General features: G+C 35.6%; 1 protein-coding gene across 6 annotated transcripts in view; it reads right to left on the bottom strand.

Annotated features, from left to right (window-relative positions):
- cd2ap (CD2-associated protein) overlaps positions 1–21,660 on the bottom strand; it is a 57,239-nt gene that overhangs the window by 18,121 nt on the left and 17,458 nt on the right. For 4 of the 6 annotated variants that reach the window (XM_077220194.1, XM_077220193.1, XM_077220192.1 and 1 more), the window contains 8 exons: positions 17,196–17,391; positions 15,181–15,281; positions 13,160–13,280; positions 11,720–11,886; positions 8,552–8,645; positions 7,932–8,026; positions 6,842–6,940; positions 6,572–6,625 (listed from right to left, as the gene is read on the bottom strand). In XM_077220194.1, coding sequence (XP_077076309.1) covers positions 6,572–6,625; positions 6,842–6,940; positions 7,932–8,026; positions 8,552–8,645; positions 11,720–11,886; positions 13,160–13,280; positions 15,181–15,281; positions 17,196–17,391 — 927 coding nt within the window. Of the gene's footprint in view, positions 1–6,571; positions 6,626–6,729; positions 6,799–6,841; positions 6,941–7,931; positions 8,027–8,551; positions 8,646–11,719; positions 11,887–13,159; positions 13,281–15,180; positions 15,282–17,195; positions 17,392–21,660 lie in introns of all 6 variants that reach the window. The other 2 variants (XM_077220195.1, XM_077220197.1) reach the window with 1 other exon arrangement.

Below are 21,660 nucleotides of genomic sequence, written 5' to 3' on the forward strand. Positions count from 1 at the left end.
CAAATATGAGACTTGTTTACAGTAAATCCTGAAATTTCATGGTTGACTGTTGTGGTGAAAAAACAACTAAACATTTTGACCAGTGTGGCTCACACAATGACAAAAATACTTTAGATTTTGGTGGCCTTGGCCAAATTATTGACACAATAACTAGGTTTTGAAGCATGAATTAAATGTTTTGGGTGAGTAACTACATTTTGCAGACATGCTATAAAGTTTTGAAGTTCCTCCAAAGAGTTGTGACATTTGCACTCACAGTTTAGAGAATGTTAAGACTGTTTCGAAAAATGTGCCAAAGCAATTGAGAAAAACTGTAAAGTGTGCACACAGGAATCAACAGGCGTAACAGAAATTTTAATTTTATAACAAATATCTGATTCCTAAAATTAATATCCGATTTTAGAACTGGAATCGATTTCCGATTCCCAACCCTAGTCTCTTCACAGGTCAGGCTAACATAAACCCTAGCGGCATAACTCTGCATAACATAACTAAAACAGGATCTTAAAAAGCCCAACAACCCAAAATCTGCAGGAACTGAAACATGAAATGGCTGAGGCTGGAAATTCCCCTCTTTGATGGAGGATTTGATGACTTGTCAATGCCAATGAATCGGCTGCACTGATAAGCAGAATAAATCACCTCACTTAGCATATGTATCACAGCATGAGTGAAAGTTCAAACAACAACACAGGCATAGATCAACATTTGCAACTGACATAGATAGGTATCATTTATGAGAAGGTCAACATGAACATTCATAACCTCTGTTATGAATTGTGTCCTGTTGATTCTGGTGTCCACTTACTTATGCATGAATGCAGATTAAGATGATCATACAAGTGCTCTGGCACACTTGAATTGATGAATTGTTCACAATAAGACCAGGAACATGTAATAACTAAGAAAACAAGGTAAATTTTGATTTCATTTTGACATTGTCAAAATTCTGGTTCATAAAGTTCAGTTTTTCATACGACATTTGTCACACAAGTCTACAAAAAACAAAGAAAAACAGCAGAATATATACTTTCTAGCGCTCTTGGAAAAAGATGCTTATGCCACTATGTTCTGGATAATCATCATGAGGGAGAAGAAAGGAAAATCTGAATGGATATCTGGTTTATAAGAATAAAGAGGGATTCAAAACACAGGCCAAGAAATGGCCTTCCAATAATTGAACAAGAATTTGTACAAAAAAAAAAGAAAACTGAACCTCCATTAAAGGTGCAATGTGTAAAAAATTTGAGTATCTATTAAAAGAAATGCAATATGACATCCATAACTATGTTTTCAGAGGTATATAAAGAACTTACTTAATAAACCGTAATGTTTTTATTACCTTAGAATGAGACATTTATATCTACATAACCGCGGGCACCCCCTTCTATGAAGGTCGACATATTGTGACGTCATGTTTCTACCGTAGCTGACAGCGAACAAACAGCGCTACAGAGTGCGTTTCATCACAACCTTGAAAGAGAAGCAGCAGAAAGCTAGAAGCTAGCCATAAACACCGTGAGTAGTGACTTTTCCCTTGTCAGTGGTGTAAAATACGTAGTTGTATTGTTTCATGTAACTTAGTTCTTCTCCCTCGCTGTGTTATGGCTTTGCTATGTGGGGATAAATGTGCTGCACGTTCGTGAGACAGCTGATTAGTACTCTTGTCATTGACTGTAAAACAGTAACGTTACAGGAATCACCAACCCGTCGATCTTGGAAGCATTTTAAGTCAATCGCGAAGAGTTTTCAAAATCAGAGAAAAAAAGCCTATTGTGTGTAGTAAATGGTGTCTAGGGGATGCGGAGGCGCGCGCGCTGTACATTCATGCCATTTTTGCAGCGCGTACCTTTGGGCTCATGCGAACGCGTCGAGTTTAAACAAGGCTTTACGCTTTAACCAGCTCAGCCACAGTAACAGCTCATATTGAGCCAGCTAAACTTTTACTTTCCTGTTAGAAACAATATATAGTTGCATAGTTTCATGTGGTTCTTCTCCCTCACTGTATTATGGGTTTGCTATGTGGGGAGAAATGTGCTGGTTACGTTCGTGAGACAATCAACTAATTACTATTATTATATTACGTATTAAGACCCTTGATCCTCACCTGACTATGGCTTTGTAAACTTTATCCATGATGTGGTTTATAATGGACTGTGGTACAGAAACAGTGACAATGTTACACACTCTTGGCTTACTCTGGCTATTCTCTGCTGTCTCAGACGATATGTTTGTCCAGTTTCAGGCACCGTAGCTTCTTCGAAAGGGAGGGGTGAGCAGTGGGCTGAGCCCTCAGTGCAACTCGCAGCCGAACCGCTAGATGTCGCTAAAAATCACACACTGCACCTTTAAGTCCCACTCACCTTAAAAAGCCCCTATTATACAATTTTAAAGATTAACGGAAACCCTGAACCACAACGTAGGCTACATGTCTTCGTGCTCGTCTATAGCCATCTGGGTCGAGAACACCCACCGATAACAGAAATAATCTCCTTAGACCATAGGCTGGCATTATGCAAATTTGGGAAACGCTTCCTTTTATGGTACGTTAACTTACATGTACTTACAGTGTACTTACCTAAGAAAGTACTGGGTAATATAAGGTAAGTACATGGGTTAAGGTTAGGTTTAGGGGTAGGATCAGGGTTAGTACCTAGTTATTACCCAGTTATTGAAATTACTATAATAAGTACATAGTATGTACATGGGGAACAGGACTGTACAAGGAAGTGTTACCCAAATTTGTTCGATTGTTACATAGGTATGTAACAGGAAGTTAGACTAGAATTGTTGACGACTTGTTTGGTAGTTAAGAATCGATTGTTTCTTTTAGGAGACAACATATTTTTATTTGACCTGCACTTTGATCTTTAAAGCTGTAGTCCTTTTACATTCACAAACAGGTATATTACACACTGCATGGAAGTTAATATTTGAAAAAACACAATAGTGGCACTTTACGTCACACTTATGATTAACTAAAAAGAGAGAAGTCTCACTGCTCAAATTGGGGGGAAAACCAAAGAAAAAAGTTGAGCAAATAAAACAGATGGCGGCATCTTTCTGTAAATCAGATGCAGCTTAAATGCTTATTTACTAAAGTAATTTAACTGAAGTAAGATCTTAGTGAAGTGAGACAGTAATACGTTTGGTTAAATTACCATCACAGGCAGCTCAAGTAACCTCAACAGCTCACAATTTAGAAGAAATTAGACTTAGACCGTCTCTAACCAACCCTATCTACGAAGAAATCTGTTTGGGGCCAAAGAAAAGCAAAACAATTTCCTCTCCCTCAACATCAGAGACATGCCTGGAAATCAAGGGCTGAGGGGTTAATGTTCAATCGCTTATAGCAAACAGAGAAAAGCAGTCAAATCCTGCAGATTGGAACTCTTTGTTCAAATGTAGAATTACAAAAAACTGTTTATTCAAATGTTTTACCATTTCATATATATATATATATATATATATAAAAATCAATTTCCAGTTCAACACAGAGGCCGATGTATGTAAACCAGTCAATTTATGCAATATATACCAAGTTCTATCATGAAACTCTAGATGGCTAAGGCTGATTGGTCCTTAACACAACCTGCTGACAATAACATTGTTAACTACACGGCACAAGCTGACTGGTTCCTGTTGCATCTGTAGCCAATGAGCTTGCTGCATCTGTAGCCAATGAGCTTGCTGCATCTGTAACCAATGAGCTTGCTGCATCTGTAGCCAATGAGCTTGCTGCATCTGTAGCCAATGAGCTTGTTGCTCAACATTTAAATAGTTGGTCAGTTTACTATAGCAGTTTGCAATGCGCATTCAAGGTTCCTCTGAAAACCTCCGCCTTCCCCAGCTCCATCTGTATAGATCTGCTATGGGTAATTTCATAGATGCTAGTCTCTGTACTTGCTAGGGCTGTGCGATTAATCGTATTTCAATTTCAGGATCCAACGATTATGAAAACAAGATAATCAAAGTAAAATGATAATTGTTCCGCTGCTGCATTCAGTCCAGTGCACTTTCCTTTCCTTCATAGCGGAGTGCTTTCGTTCCAACCCAAGTCAAACTTAACATCCAAATCACCTGAATAAATGAGTGATGTAAAATGCAGTCTACCGTTGCTAAAACGCGGCACGTGCTTGATATTAAACAGTGTTATTAAAAGAGCATTAAGCTGTGAAAGAGACGCTGTTTCCTGGATGGCCTCCTGTGCTCGCGCTCCGAGACGGGTGATTCAAATAAGGATTCATGTATATTTAATGTATACAACAGTGTTATTTTGCATTTGATTTCTTTATTCAATTTCTGTTATAGGCTATTACTTTATCTGAATACCACTGTAAGTTCATCTTCCTGAAAGTGAAAAACCTAAAGTACAGTTTATTTAATTTGTATTTTTCTTCTGTTGTATTTTTAGTCAGTTTTCTTCATAATTAGTTTCTTTGTTCTTATTTTATTGCTGACTGTTCACTTGTCTTCAGTAATTGTTTTGAATTCTTTTTCCTTGCATTAATTAACCTAGAATTAGTTTTTGCTGAAGTATTGATAATTGTGATATTTCACTGACGTTTAAAATTAGTTGTATCATGAAATAAGACTTTCGTGTTAAATAATCGTGATTTCAATATTGACCAAAATAATCATGATTATGATTTTTTTCCATAATCGAGCAGCCCTAGTACTTGTCCTGCAGTAGCAGCAGCATCAGGAGCGTAGCAACTCTTTTCCGCCAACAACAAATACAATAACATTGTCCATATCAGTTCCCATGCTAAACTCTTCCGAGAGTTACCTTGCCATGATAGTCATTTAAATATAAGCGAATGCAGACAACTACTAGTCAATCATAAAAAAATAATTAAAATATTTTTTGATAATATATAAATGCATTATTAATATATGATAATATAACAATAGATTAAAATGCCCAATATTGTGGTATTATCACATATTGTAGAGCATTCAAATAAAAAGTATGCAAGATGAGTCAACAACAATTTACAGAAACTGCCTTTGTGTAAATGCCCTGTCCCCTTACTTCCTGATACAGAGATCACGTCTTATCATCTGACAGGATGCTTATAGGATAAAGGATTGATCATGGGCTGCCTAGTGTCCGTTGGAGGAATGAACACTTTCACATCTTCGTGAACTACTCGCTGACCTCCACAAGCCATCACATGAGCTTCAGCTCATCACATTCTCACTGCAGTAGCACAAAGACAATCATTCAGGCCAATCAGGTTGAAAATGAAAATGTTTAGAAAAAAGAAAGAAAAACACTTATGCCAAGAGCATATCAACCCATGACCTAAGTCAGTGGAGTGATATGAGGATTCACAGAATTTCTCTGGAAAATGGATGTGGCAGAGCATAACTGTTGCACACACAAAACTCTGTTTGTTTTCTAGTGATGGTAGCTGGTGCTTTGAACAAATAATGTGCTCCTCACAATAAAAGGGGGCCTTTTGTTCCACAGTTTGCCAAAAAGAGGTTAAACATGCACCCTCGGGGTAAAGACCTCAGAAGCTAGAATAAAGCTGTGTTTGTGAAACATGGTGTAGATAAGTGGCTCCAATTGATTTAAATGCTTCTTTCAAGCTCAAATCCCCAACAGTGAATCACAAAAAGTCATGTGTTATTTGATATCGTCGGATATTGTCTGGACTGCTGTTTATTTGGTTCTTAAAGTCTTTGATCAAAAGGTTTAGTACAGGGGATTCATTGAGAAACAGGGATAGGAGATTTAGCTAAAAGAAATGATTTTAATATTTTTGATGACACTCGATATACAAGTTAGAAGTAAAAGGGATAGTTCACCCCAATATGAAAATTCTGCCATTACTTACTCACCCTCAAGTTGTTCCAAACCTGTATGAGTCTTTCTTTTGTTGAACACAAAAGTAGATATTTTAAAGAATGCTGGTATCCGGACAGTTGACGGCACCCATTGACTTCAATAATAGAAAGAAAAAAAAAACTATGGAAGTCAATGGGTGCCATCAACTGTCTGGTTACCAACATTCTTTAAAATATCTTATTTTTTGTGTTCAACAGCAGAAAGAAGAAGCTCATACAAGTTTGAAACAACATAAGGGTGAGTAAGTAAGTAATGACAGAATTTATATTTTTGGGTGGACTATCCCTTTAAGACACAATTGACCGAATTCATACTTCTAATGATCTTAAAAACCTTGAGATCAATGTTAAAATGCTTGGATTTAGTTTGGTATAATATTGTGCCAAAATATAAATGTCTTAACAATAAAGTAACTTTTTGGTGGCAATTTTGGATAAAGTAAATTATCAGTCACTAAATAATTCCCATACTGCCATTTCTGTCATAGTTTTTAATAATTTTATTATAGTAAACACAAAGGATGAGAAGGTGTGTCCAACTTTTGAATGGAACTGTATTTTGAAATGTATGAATTTATCTATAAAAAAACATCCGTCTTAATGCTCTCGAACAAATTGATACGTGAAAGGACAGCAAAACTGACATATTTTACCATTTAAAAAATAAGTGTATTGCAATAAGCAATTTTTTGACATAAGAATATGCATTGCTTACCTCCTCTGCATCCTGTTTAGGAGATACTTTAAAGGAGCCTTTGGATGTTAGTGTCTGTATAAACAAAGAAAATAATAACTTTTGATTAGAGATTATTTTAAAAGAAGATTTTACTTGTCGTAACTGTAGTTACTGGTAGTTTTGAGGTAATAACTTTCCTTTCTGCAATCTTTAAATTGCACGTCTGCACTGGGTTGTTCAATTTCCTTTCCGGATAATGAAGACTCCTAAGGTAGACATAAATAACAGCATTAATAAATGTAAATTTACCTCTTTGTCTGTCTCAGGAAGCAGAGCAACAAAGTTGTCTGGGAAAACTCCCTCTCTGCCGTTGATCTCTCCTCTCCACCAGCCCGGCTCTCCTGTGTCCTAAAACATCAAAACCATCAACCACTCTGAACATAAACGGATTAATTCATGAAATACTACACACATTTCTGAATAATATGTCTTAAAAAAATAAATACACATCATTATGAACGGAAAATGTAGATATATCCCTTGCCACTAGATGGTGGTCATGTATAAAACATTTTCCAGCTTTGATCTGCTTCCTGCTCAAGGCCTTTGACCAACAATAGGTGAATGTGTGAAACTTTCTACATGTGTCTTAACTTAAATAAAGCAAACACATCCTTGGGTTTCTAACAGAACAGAAGTCATTAGTATGATATACAACAGCTACATTCTCAAATAAACTTTCAAAATGTCAGCAGATAGCATCAAACACACACACACACACTGGGGGATACACTAAAAAACGCTTAGTCTCTGATCACTGTAGAATGATTTCACATCAGAATCCCCATCTGAGAGCTCTGTAATAGCAAAATTGCATTAGAGATCATACATGTTTAGACTATTTTCATCGTTGTGTGAACTTTTCCTTTAAATCATTAACAAGAGTGATGTCCATGCATAAGATATCAATATTCTTCATAATTACAGTGTATAATATGTAATTCTAACATGTAACATTGAATATACGTCTCTGGCATAGTGTGCACAAATCTAACCTAACTCACACACCGGACTATACAAATGTAAATACAGTACATGATTGAATAACTGCCTTTGCAAAAGGTGGAGCCCTTCTGCCCAAACTGGTTTACACTGCTCCATGATAGCTTAACACTAAGTTTATTCCATTTTTATTTACCCATGTTCCTAATGGGTAAATAATTAGGAACATGGGTATGTTCATGGGTAGGAACATGATAGCTTAACACTAAGTTTATTCCCTTTTTATTTACCCATGTTCCTAATGTAGATGCTTTGCATTAAAAATGCTCCTTGATTATGTGTCTTTTATTTAGAGATCCCTGTGGCCGAGATGACATTTTATCTGCCTGTTACATACCTTACTCAGTACGTGGATGATGTCACCCTCCTTTAAATCCAACTCATCTTGGTTAGTTGCTTCATAGGAGAAAGTGGCCTTGCAGTATTCTTTTACTACAGAAAGACAAGAAAAAAAAGAATATACCCATGACATGAGTTCAATGATTTGTCTTATGAACCTACAGCAGGCTCTTTACTAAAAGCTGGTGCTGTAAAAACCTGTGGAGTGCCTGAAGTGCCACATTACCAAGTTATTTGCTCTGCTTGTGTTGTACAGACATCATTTAATGTTTAAAGTAATGGCAGCGCATATAGAAACTTCACCCAAAGGAATCTATAATAGCTGGTGAAAGCTATCTGTTAGCATTCCTACTTCCATTTGAGATCTGATGGTGTTTGTTTGCATAAAAAAAAGCACTTTGCAACTCATATATTCATAAAGTACAGGCACTTTCAAAAACAGATAGGTTTGCCAATCTATAATTTGGGCTTCTGATTCCCAAGAGGAAAACTCATGTCAACTAGTCATTATCACTGCAGTCGGATTCAGGAATTCATGTCTGGTCCATTTCCATAAATCTCCTATCATTATTTTGATTATCATATACAGCTTTGTGTCAACCTCCCGCATGAACTCACCTTTTCCTTTGCTCTCTGCCTCTTTTTCTCCTTTAGGGGGTTCAGGAGAGCTCAAAGGGGTGGGTTTTGTGGCAGATGGTAATGATGGAATTGGCTAAAATGAAGCAGAATCACATATGGATTTACTGACACGGCAGCCACACAAACACATGAGGTTGCACACTGGAAGGTACAGACTGAGACAGATCAGCCATGCCTGGATGAAAGGAATGCTGGGGAAACAACAACCACGGTTGCCTGTTACATATGTACAGAGTAAATGGGAAAGCATGGCAAATTTAGTCTCGAATTTTGCAGTGCACCTGCATTTTTTGTGTGTTTTGTTTGAGTAAGCAAATAGTGAATAAGAACCTAGAGGTATTTAGTAAATCCTCTGACCCTTACATCACATGATGGTGTGTTATAAATGACCTCTGAGCTCTTAATAATAGACGTAGTAGAAGATTTAACTAATCTGAAATTACATAATGGGATGCAAAATGTGATAAAAAGGGAAAGAGGAAGTATTGGTTAAATGCATTAATGCTGTAAACAGACCTAAATGACTTAAAAATAACATGGAAGGTCATTTGTGGCACATTTAACAACTTAAATATGATGTATAGTACACTACCGTTAAAAAGTTTGGGATCAGTACGATTAAAAAAAAAAGAAGAATACTTGTAGTTACCAATGATGTAATAACTTGATCAAAAGTGACAGAAACATTATAAATGTCTGAAATATTTCAAATAAATGCAGTTCCTTTGAACTTTCAATTCATCAAAGAAGTATTATGCAATACAACTGCTTTCAACATAATAAAAAGAAATATTTCAAGCAGCATATCAGAATGATTTCTGATGGATCATGTTGTGACACTGAAGACTGGAGTAATGATGCTGTAAATATATAAAAATATATAAAAATAGAAAACAGCCATTTTACATAGCAACATTTCACTATATTGCAGTATTATTGTGTTTTTTTATCAAATAAATGTAGACTGGGTGAGCATAAGAGAGTTCTTTCAAAAACATTTTATCTTCTGAATAGAATTACTCCTAAGTGAAACAGAAAATTCAGTGAGTAATGTAACTAATCGTTATTTATATTAGGGGTTTCAAAACTTTTTAATGCAAAGGTCCCTAAAAATATAAAGGCAGCTATACATATTAATTTATAAAGATCTACTTATAATGTGTGCGGGAAAATAAAAAGCATGATATTATGAATAAAACATTGTATACACAAAACACATACACAAAAATTAAATAATAAAAATAAATAAATATTTGAACACATTACTAAAACATTATCTGGAAAATACTTTGTATCTTGTTTTCTACAAAACATTATTTTTATACTCAATATCACAATATGAGAGAAACATTTTCAAATCAGTTTAGATTTATATCTATAGCACTTTTCAAAATATATAGATTTTAAAAGAAAATTGACTTTCATCATATATTCCATTCAATTTTGCGTTGTTTTTTTAACCAAACCCTATTGTATACCCCCTGATTATACAACATATTGCATGGGACCATTCTGTGATGCTTTTAATTCGCTGGTCGCTGTTTACTGCCATTATATGGATGAGTGCACGTGGGAAATGTTTTTTAAATTTCTCCTTTTGTGGTCCGAAAAAAAAGAAAGAAGGACATATGGCATTAGAACATCACCAGGGTAAATGATGAAATTTTCATTTTAGGGTTAAAATACACTTTTTACTTCTAGAAACAAACAAAAAGAAAGTGTACTGCATTCCAGCTATTTGCGGATGTAACAAAAGGCCAGACAGGGATATTCTGCTCTCAGTTTGACCTGTGCAGAGACAAACGATAATAAGAGAACTAGTGCATGCCAGAATGCTTCAAAAATCACCCTAAATAATGAAGTCCAGAAATAGAGGGATATTGCCTAAAAAGGAAGGTCTACCATGAGACTGTCTGCCTATATGTTATGTCTTGAGCAATCACTGGAAAAACTTGTATAGCAGTTAGACATGTAATTACCATTCAACGCTCCATTGCTTATGGCTATGGAAATGGGCAGAACACATTTTCATACATGCCAAGGCAATGATATAATTTTATATGGCAGTATTTTGTGGAAATTAAGCAGTAAGTCAATCTAACATTATTTAGTAAATGGATTTCTATTTAACAAACATAATAAATAAATGTAACCATTTAAAAGAAAAATATAATGTTTTGTTATGGCTTTTGTAGCAAAGGCGCTGCCATCTTGCTGCACTACAACCTGTGATGTCACAGGGTTAGTTATCTTGCCTGAGATAAACGGATACAACGGTAGAAAGACAGACAATGGACAGATAGTGAAAGATAAAGACAGAAAGAGTGAAAGGTAGAAACTGGAAAAGGGAGGCGATCACATTACTCCCGGATATAAAAAATTGGGTTTTACTTTATTTGGATGGTCTCTTTAACACATTCTGTATAAGCAACATTGCACCTACATGTCTACTAACTCTCAATGAGTGTTAGTAGAGTATTAGTTGACTGGTAGGGTAAGGGTTAGAATAAGTTGACTTACTAGAGGAGAATCACAATTAAGAGTCAGCAGATATTAAGCATACAGTCTACTAATACTCAATACTAATGAGAGTTAGTTGACATGTAGTTGCAAAGTTACATAGTGTCAACAGAGTGTTAAAGGGACCATCAAAATAAAGTGTATTTATACTTATATAAAGTTGATATATTTTAGGTTATACAAGATGTTGAAAAAATGACTGTCAGAAATTAAAATGAACCACAACCATTATAAACACCCATCTGCCATTCCACAACATACATAGATCAAAGCTTGTGCAAACCGCAAAATAAATGTTTCTTATCATGACTCCATGTTTAACAATCAGGAATCCATACGTTGAACAATCCAAAACTACTGCTACAAAAGCTATAACATAACAATAACATAACATTTGTTTTTTCTTTTAAATGGTTACATTTATCGTCTTTGCTGTATAATATTTGATTAGAGTGGAAATCCATTTACTAAAACATGTTAACTTGACAATGCTTTTTTTCTACTTTATCCATTTCGATCGTGAAAATCGTAATACTAATAGTTTTCTTTGCTGCAATTATTGGGATCGGAACAGGTCCTGCAGTTTACAGGAAGGAAATACTTTGTCAGGCACAGAACAACACTTACTTTTTCTTTCTTTTCCTCGTTTACAGGTCCTCTTTGGGAGACTCTCAGTTTTACAGACCCCTCTTTGAATATGTCGCCAAAGCCAATGCCAATAATCTTCTTCGGTTGGGCCATGACCCCGTTGCCTGGGTGAGGGGAAGTGGGGCTAGACGGTCCATCCGTGTTATCTGTGAACACACACCTCTGTATGAGTACAGCCACAACAAGCATTACAAAGATCTGATGTCACTTGTAAAGTAAACATTGATAAAATAACTGATATTATTAAAAGGATGAGTTCACAAAAAATTAGACATTAGAACTGAAAATGAATGAATTGTTCTTATGAGTCTGATCTTTTCATTGAACTGATCTGTTCAAGACTGAATCATTTGTTCAGACGGACTGTTTGGTCAGTTGCTCATATAAAGCTTTTGTATTAAATCAGAAAACTTGGAATACAATACACAAGGAATATGGATTACTTTATTATGATGCTTCAGCATACTTTAAGTTTGAATCCCTCAGTGTCCATTCATTGTAATTGAGCGGTAAAGAACAACCCGCACAATTAGAATTTCTCCTTTTGGGTTGCACAGAAGAAAGAAAACCATACGGATTTGTATCAACAAGACTTGAGTAAATTATGAAAGTTTTACAGTCACTTTTATTTTTGGGTGGGCTGCCCAAAGGTGCACAAAGTAAAAAAAAAGTTTTTCATATGGGTCATGTTGAGATCACAGGACCTGTCGAATAGTACCCAGTTTATATTTTTAATCCCCCTATTATCCGTTTTAGAATAAACTACGCAACCAGTAAGAGGGGATTTTCACTAAACAGCTAAATTTGGTTGATGTATATAATCTAAAATAACGGTTTTTGATTTTAATATATTTTAAAATGTAATTTATTCCTGTGATCCAAAGCTTAATTTTCAGCATCATTACTCCAGTAATCAGTGTCACATCAGAAATCATTCTAATATGCTGATTTCGTGCTCAAGAAAAATTAAAGCATTTCTTCTTATTATCAATATTATGGAAACGGTGATGTATTTTTTTCCCAGATTCTTTGATGAATATAAAGCTAAAAAACAGCATTTCTTTGAAATATAAATATTTTGTAACATTATAAATATCCTACTGTCACTTTTAATCTATTTATTGCATCCTAGCTGAATAAAAGTCTTACTTTCCTTCAAAAAAAATTCTCACTAACCCCATTGAACAATCTAACTTTCAGACGGCTTCAGTTGGCCTATTGCCTCAAAAAACAAAAAAAAGAAGAAAAAAAAAAATTATGCTGACTGCAGATGCCTTGACTAGGTCTAAGCACCTCAAAAACAGCACACACATGCACTCAAACACACACTTAAACGTACAAAAACAGCAAAGGTTTCTATGTTTTCTTGTAAGGACATGTCCTCCCTGAGAATGCATCACAGGATTAGCTGAGCAGTACCTGGCTCCTCTGTAACGTCGCTGGTCTCGGTGTCTTCAGTTGAGTCAACTTCTTTGACAAAATTGGAAGGAAAAAGTCCAGACTTCCCATTCATGCTTCCGCTCCACCAGCCCTCCTCAACCTAAAAAATCACTCACAGTCAGCACTAATACAGGAACTGTCAAACACTCAATTTCAACAGTGAGTTTCAACTGGTTTCACTTTAGGACCCAGATTTTACACTGAAACATCAAGTGACAAACCAACACAACAGCAAAATTGTTTAAAGCACAATTTGTTCACTTCCTCAATTTAAATGCATTTTTATCACCCTTCAAAGTCCCAAAAATGTATAAAATGATTACAAAGTCTCTTGAGCTGGTTTCATTCTCAGCAGCCAATAATTCACCACAAAAAACAACAATCCTTGCTGCGAATGGGCCCACATTAAATGTAGTCGGGCTTAAAGTACAACGTAAAAAAACAAAGGTAACTTTATTATCAATTGACTTTATAAATCAGTTAAAGCTTTCTATCTTCTTTTTATTCAGCTAGAGCTAAAACCGGATGCCTTTGTCCACATTAGGGATTTCCTGGAATGTCATAAGTTATATTACTTCTTCTGTGAGGCATAATTATTACAAGGCACATTATTAAAATAGATATATTTATTATTTTGTTTAATATTTCTATTTAGAGACAATAATAACCATAATAATAATAATTATTAGTCATTAATATAAAAGCACAAAGTGTTGGGCCAAATTGTGCCGTCCTACAAGCAAGCACAACAAATCGGGTGTTCTTTATATACACACACAGAGACAGACACATACTGTGCTGGTCAAAAGTTTGGAAACATTACTAATATTTTATGTTTTTAAAAGAAGTCTCTTATGCTGATCAAGCCTGTTTTTTTTACTAAAAAATACAGGGGGGAAAAAACAGTAATATTGTGAAATATTATTACAATTTAAAACAATGGTTTTCAATTTTGATTTACTTTAAAATATAATTTATTTCTGTGATGCAAAGCTGAATTTTCATCAGCCATTACTCCAGTCTTCAGGGTCACATGATCCTTCAGAAATCATTCTGATATGCTGATTTGATACTTAGTTATTATCAATGTTGGAAACTGTTGCGCTGCTTAATATTTTTTGGAACCTGTGATACTTTTTTCAGGATTAATTGAAGAACAGCATTTATTCAAAATAGAAATATTTTCTGCATTATAAAATCATTACTATCACTTCTCATCAGTTTAATACATACTTGCTGAATAAAATTATTCATTTCAAAAAAAGAAAGAAAATTGTTTTACTGACCCCAAGCTTTTGATCAGTAGTAAATATTGTTGCAAAAGATTTCTATTTTAAATAAATGCTGTTCTTTTTTTAACCTTTTATTCATCAAAGAATCCTGAAAAAATATCACAGGTTTTAAAAAAATATTAAGCAGAACAACTGTTTCCAACATTGATAATAAATCCGCATAATAGACTGATTTCTTATGGATCATGTTACCCTGAAGACTGGAGTAATGTATATTATATTATTATTATAGTATATTATATTTTTAGTCTAACAATTTGATTTTTTTCTCCAAATCGTGCAGCCCTAAAGTGAAGCATTTACCCTATGTAAGCCCATTTATTTTATTCATTTACTCTATATGCACAATGATATGGCTAAGTGCGTTGTTTTGTTTGCATTTAATAAAATACATTCTAGACATCTGCCAGCCTATCAGAATATACCTTTGACTTTTTCACAACCCACTGGTTGAGATCCACTTATATGAATGAATAAAAGAATGTTTGGGCAGAAACTTTTATTAAAACTATAAATATACTACATTTTATTATTACCCCATGAGAAAAAGCTGAGCAAATGGGTAAATGAAATTACAAGCAAATGATGCTCAATTTGTGAGACATTCAAATGAAGGAACATTTTCAGTATCATCATATCTCACACCGCATGTGCAGTGTGTGATTTTCTATAAACAGAGAATATACACTAAAGACAGAAGCTGCTGACCTCCTCAGTGATGTCAATGATATCTCCAACCTTCAGTTCCAGCTCGTCTTCATTCAGAGGCACATAATCAAACAGAACTTTGCACTGACGCTTCTTGGGCTCTGTAATGAAATCACATAAAGTCACTCTGGATCTGGCCTGACATGCTCAGCCAACAGTAGACATGCAAGGGATACATTTCCCCTAGCTACCTGAAGAGGGCTCAACGAGTGACAACCAACCAAATCAGGAAGAGTCTTTATTGAACTTGAATGCACACATACACACTCACACACAAACACCACACCCTCTCCTTGAGATGATTCACGTGCCCTTTAATGAGAAAGGCTGTGAGGGGGAGAAGTACAGTGCGCGCAATGAACTATACTGTTGTTTAACAACATACCGATTGTTCGGCTGACGAAACCTCTTTCAGAAATCAAAATTCATTAGGCCAATACTCTACAAATCAGTTTTGAAAGTTTAGAGTTGTGACAATTACAAGATCTAAGAATTTATACAGTGCTTGCCATTGTAAAGACTGTAAGTCTGTCCCTTACAGCTCTGTTTCATCAGTGCTAAGTCAACATAAAATAACCTGACTAAGGTCTTTTACAGGCCAAGTTAAGAAACATTAACAGTCACCAGCTGTGAAAAAGGTGCACTTTTCAAGATTCATGATTTTTTTTTTTAAATGTATGCATTTATTTAGAAAGGATGTAAAGACATTTATAATGAATTCTTTTAAAAACATTTTAAAAAACTTACCGACTCCAAACCTTTGAACAGTAGTGTACTGTATATGTTGCTAACTATTGATGAGTAAAACGACATATCGACCTTAAAATTGACCTTTAAAAGGTTCCTGTGATGTCTGAATGACAATTTGACGAATTAGTCTTAAGAAAGAGAAACATTTGATGAAAATAAAGTTATTTGATATTTATTTTTTGAAACATTACAAATGTCTTTATGGTCAATTTAATGCATTATTGGTGAATAAATGTATACATTTCTTTAAAAATTCATACTAACACAAACTTTTGAACAGAAGTGTATTTTGGAGTATTATGTAAATACTGTAGTATGTGAACATAGTCATCATTCAGTATCATGGTATTACTATCTAATTCTACTAATGCACCACAGTACCGTTTAGAAGAGGCCCGTCTGAACACTATTTCTACGGTTAGCTCGAAATGAAAGCTGCATTGGGCAAAAACTAAACAAAATATCCAATAATTCCTCAAGGGTACAATGCGATATACCTGCACAGAGGAAGAGAGTAAGCGCAACTACATTCCACAGTTATCAGTTATGTTTTAGATGATTTGGTCAGCAGAAGCCTTGAATGTAGGATGGCATCACACTCGCTGTGTTCTGTGATAATGTTCCTATGCAGCTGGAGAGGATCAAGTGGACTTCCTCAAAAATCTTAGACAGCCATACACTCAAGTCTCAGACAGAGGAAATGAAAACAGGCTTCATGAGCAAACAGGAAAGCTATTGCTGCCCACTACAGGCCAAAGCTGTTATCTGCTAAACTCTTTTTCTAAACTCTAATTCCAGTCAAACAAAGACCAATGACATATAGTAACAAAATAATTTACCATACGCGGTACCATATAAAAATCATATCAGCCAACGGTGACAAATTAATGATAAAAAAGCTCTTAAACAGTGACACACCAATAGCTAATTAACATTAAAAATGCTGTAAGCCATGACTCTGACTTCCACTAGACTGAATTAGACCACCCCAATACATTGACCATGTGGCCTTCCTCCATAGACATGTCATTCAACCCGATGTCAGCAAACTCAAATACGTGCAAAATGATTTACAGGTAGAGAGCGTTTCTGATTGGATACAGTTTATGAAGCGTGGGCTTTTTCTTTTCTTTTTTTTTGCTGTTTACATAGTCTAGAGCAGACACAGAGACAGGTAGTATGAACATTTTATGTGTGGTATTCTGAACAAAATAGTTTACAGCATCTTTAGGTTAAATAAATTTGAAATAAAAATAGAAACGCACTCTTTTTTGAGGCACGGGGTTGAGAATGGGGTTGTAAGCCGAGTCCTCCGGTCGGGATGCCGTAGGTACTGATCCTCTGCACCAGGCTTGCTACATTCTTTGATGTTCGCCGCTGTAATGGAGTCTCATCCTTTGCCTCCTTCACTTCTTTAGCCTCCTTTGGCTCCTCTTTGGACTTTGGCTCTTCTTTTTTGACCTGATTTAAAAAAAAAGAAAAAGAAAAAGAAATCACATATTTTATCATTTGTTGATATGTATGAATATAGGTGGGTAGTATGACCAAAATCTTACACCATGTATAAGTAATTGTATTCCGCAATCACAATATATCATCAAAACATCCTGAAAATTAAATGAAAATACTTGTAATATTAAATAATCATATGGTAAAGCCTTTTTTTAATAATCCAGTGAATAAAACACTGCACAAAGGAAAAGGCAATTTTCTGTTTATTTGGAACCTGATGGATGTTGTAGCCCTTAACAAGTCATTTCGCAGAGTATTGGGCCTGGTCATTTCTAGGGCTGTAGCGATACACTAATCTTACGATACGATACACGATATTCAGCTCACGATATGATATATATCACGATATTCAGCCAACGATACGATTCGATATAATTCGATACACTTACATCATTGTCTGAAAGATTTAAAGGGGACAGAGTGATTTTGGTGACATCTTGTGTGTTCCATTTACTTGGATTGAATTAATTGAACTGAAAACTGAAAACATCAAAATATATGTCTCTGACTGGACAGAGAGTCTACAGCTTGCAAATGCTGGACAAAATGAATCAAAGATGTGTTGAGAAAATTAGTTTCATTTATTGAAACAGTGCAAACTGTAGCTTACAAGCCTTTGAAAAGTAAATAAATTGCAGTGTTGCAATTAACAATGGAGAGTTAAAAAGTGCAGCAAGTGGCCTGTTCTGAACAGTTTAGCATTACATTGTCCGGGTGGTGACGTTTTAGGTGGGCTCGTAGGTAGGGATGGGTATCGTTAAGGTTTTAACGGTATTACTACTCTTACCGATACTGCTTATCGATCCGGTACTTTAACTGTATTCTTATCGGTTCTTTTTGGTGTGATTTTTTTTTAACATTCGGGTGATAATTAACATTTGCTTTATATTTTGAAATGTAAAATATCTATAGCAAAAGAAAAAGCAATGCTTTATCAAAACAAATAAAATATCTATTTGTAATGCAGCTCTGTGCAGGCTTTTTTGTTTTATATACATGAGATAGGATACGATAAGCAAAAACAAGTACAAACACATGGTCAAAAAAAATAATACAATTAAACAAAGATACAAATTATATATACAGTGCTTTCATTTCAGGAAGGTCAACTAAAATTACTTTTCAGGTAAGTGTTTCTGTCTGAAAAGAAATCTAATTTAGTAATCAAATGTAAAATAACACTGCATAGTTTATCATTGATAGATTAATGCTTATTAAAGTTTAAGTTTTTCATTCAAGATCTGTGTGTGATTTTCTCTGCCTTTTGTTGTTTGATTCGCATTAATGGCTCAATAGTCAGCAGGTTTATTAGACGCTGCCCCTTTAAGACCGAGTGCAGATCTAATAGGTGACTGATGCACCATCATTTTCTCCCAACTATTTACGTCCATTTAAGACATAAACTGTGTTTAAGTGAATAAACTGTGTTTCAGTGAATCTCAGAGCTGGTCATTTTTATATTTTTGTGTATATTTAATAGTTTAGATGCGCACATGAAGCCCAAAGTCAAGTACACTTTTCTTGTCTCGTTGTAGTCCATTTCGGAGCGCGCTTCGCCTTGTGAACAGCGTCTCTTACGCAGATTATTGTGTAAAATAAAATTAGAATAATATCCCACATCTAAAGTGTAACCACGTTTGAATGTTTAGTTCTGTCCTCATCGTCACTCATTAAGCAGGGCTGTGGTGTAGTGCGTGCTGTGGCTCCGCGTGAGAGATCGCTCTCTCTCTCTTTTGGACTGCGAATAGCAAATTTGCATCACAGACTAATGGTTTAATATTTAATATATATAGAACTGGCTGGCGAGATAAACACGTTCAAGATTACATCTTTACAGCAATAATAAATAGTACGTGTAATTTCTTAATTTCTCCAGTACCGACAGCAGAACCGATAACGTACGAGCTTTAAAGCGAACGGGGGTAAACACGGGGGATTTAAATGGGACTTATGTATCGATACTCGCACCTTAAAAATCAATACTTTCTTGGTAAAAGAAATATCGATTTAGATCACAGAATCGATAAAATTGCTCAGCCTTAGTCACTTCATGTGTTTTTACTGATCGGATGGATATCTGATTTGGTCAAACGGTTCGTTACACTTGGCCACATAAATGTGTCTCCGCAAAGTTCACACGTCAACGACAGCAACAGATATGAGCAGTATTTAAAGGGTAACTAAACACTAAAACAACTTTTTTAGTTAATGATCTGTAAGAATGGACCTTCATAAATGCTGTTCATTGATTGACATTTGGGTTTAAAGTGTTTTAATTCTACAATATATGGTGTAAAAACATCTGAGTGCTGCCCTCTTCAGGTTGAACGGTGGCTACTGCAGTTGAATTTTCCTATTGGAAGTTGTGGTACCCTCTGACGTCAGAGCTAACCACGCCCTTGCCTACAGAGAGATGCGCCTCAGGTGCACGCCCCCCCCCTCAGCTGGGCTCTGCCCACTTTTCTAGCATTTTTCAAATATTGCCAGTGAGTGAAGTCCGGCTCTGACCAGGGGTTTAGTTACCCTTTAATTTATCATCAGCTAATTTCAAAATCAAAGACCGCAATGAGGGAGAGAGCAGCATCAGCACTGGTAAGATAATTTAGTCTCTCATTATAAAGATGACTGTGTGTTGAACGTCTGCGACTTTCAGTTTCATTTGTGTCAGTTTGCGATTCGGCTTGCTGAAGAGATACTCGAGTACTTCTCTGCGGTGATTCATGTTGCAGTAGCGCTGTCATATCTGGCTAGAACACGTTTTATAGCCTATAAAACGCTCTTTGTTTTTTAACATTTTGGGATGAGTAAAATTTACATATGCAGATTTAACAACTAGATGCATTTACACTTTCCGTTAACAGTTTCGTTTGGAATGCGTCTCAGACCATCTCCTGAAGTGGTTTAAGCAATCAGATATAAATCCGTCTCAGAAGCGATTGGATAAGCATTTACACTGGTGTTTTCACTTTTCACCATCAGATAGCTATCTGATCAGAGACAATGCATGAAGTGACCAGGTGTAAACAAACCCATTGATTTGTCTCTGTATTTACACATATTTGTCACTCATAGAGGTGCAAATATATCTACCATGGCTGAACTTACAGGTGCTACTTCTCTTGTTTTATAGGAGCTGCATTTATTCCAGTTCAGTCAGTCATTCATATACTTACACACACACACATATATATATACTGTATATATGTGTGTGTTTGTGTGTGTGTGTGTGTGTGTGTGTGTGTGTGTGTGTGTGTGTGTGTGTGTGTGTGTGTGTGTGTGTGTGTGTGTGTGTGTGTGTGTGTGTGTGTGTGTGTGTGTGTGTACATATATAAAAATGAATGAATTAATTAACTGAACTGGAATGAACGCAGCATCTATAAAACAAGAAAAGCAGCACCTGTAAGTTCTGTTGATTTTACCATGAACTCTTTGTTAGGTTAAAATTTGCTACTTTAACAAGTCACACCCACGTCATATATAACTTCACAGAAACCACCAACTAGCACCTACACATACACCTTTTTCAAACATATGTAAATTCCCAAACAGCACAGCCTCCCTCACACCATCTGAAAAAGCTGGAGAGAGAGAGAGAGAGAGAGAGAGAGAGAGAGAGAGAGAGAGAGAGAGAGAGAGAGAGAGAGAGAGAGAGAGAGAGAGAGAGAGAGAGAGAGAGAGAGAGAGACCGAGAGAGAGCGACATGCGAGAAACTTGAAGGAGTGATAAGATCTCCAGCAAAACAGACAGACATGTTCTCACCCATCTAGTTGAAACTTGCTCTGTGTTTTTATCTCTCAATGAATGGAATTTCCGCAAGATCATTCTAAAAACATTTATGGATATAGGAGGATTCTAAAGTATAGGCTAACACTTAAAGGTGCAATGTGTAAAAAATTTTAGTATCTATTAACAGAAATGCAATATGACATCCATAACTATGTGTTCAGTGGTGTATAAAGAACTTACTTAATAAACCGTAATGTTTTTATTACCTTAGAATGAGGCATTTATATCTACATAGGCGTGGGAATCCGCTTCTATGAAGGTCGACATATTGTGACGTCACGTTTCTACAGTAGCCGACAGCGAACAAACAGCGCTACAGAGTGCGTTTCGTCACTACCTTGAAAGAGAAGCCGCAGAAAGCTAGAAGTAGGGATACTCCGATTGATCGGACGCCGATCGTGATCGGCCGATATTGGCTAAAAATAGATTGAT

This window comes from Siphateles boraxobius, unplaced genomic scaffold, assembly GCF_051911475.1.
Source record: "Siphateles boraxobius isolate OS27281-9 unplaced genomic scaffold, OSU_SipBor_1 8, whole genome shotgun sequence".
NCBI classification, from domain to species: domain Eukaryota; kingdom Metazoa; phylum Chordata; class Actinopteri; order Cypriniformes; family Leuciscidae; genus Siphateles; species Siphateles boraxobius.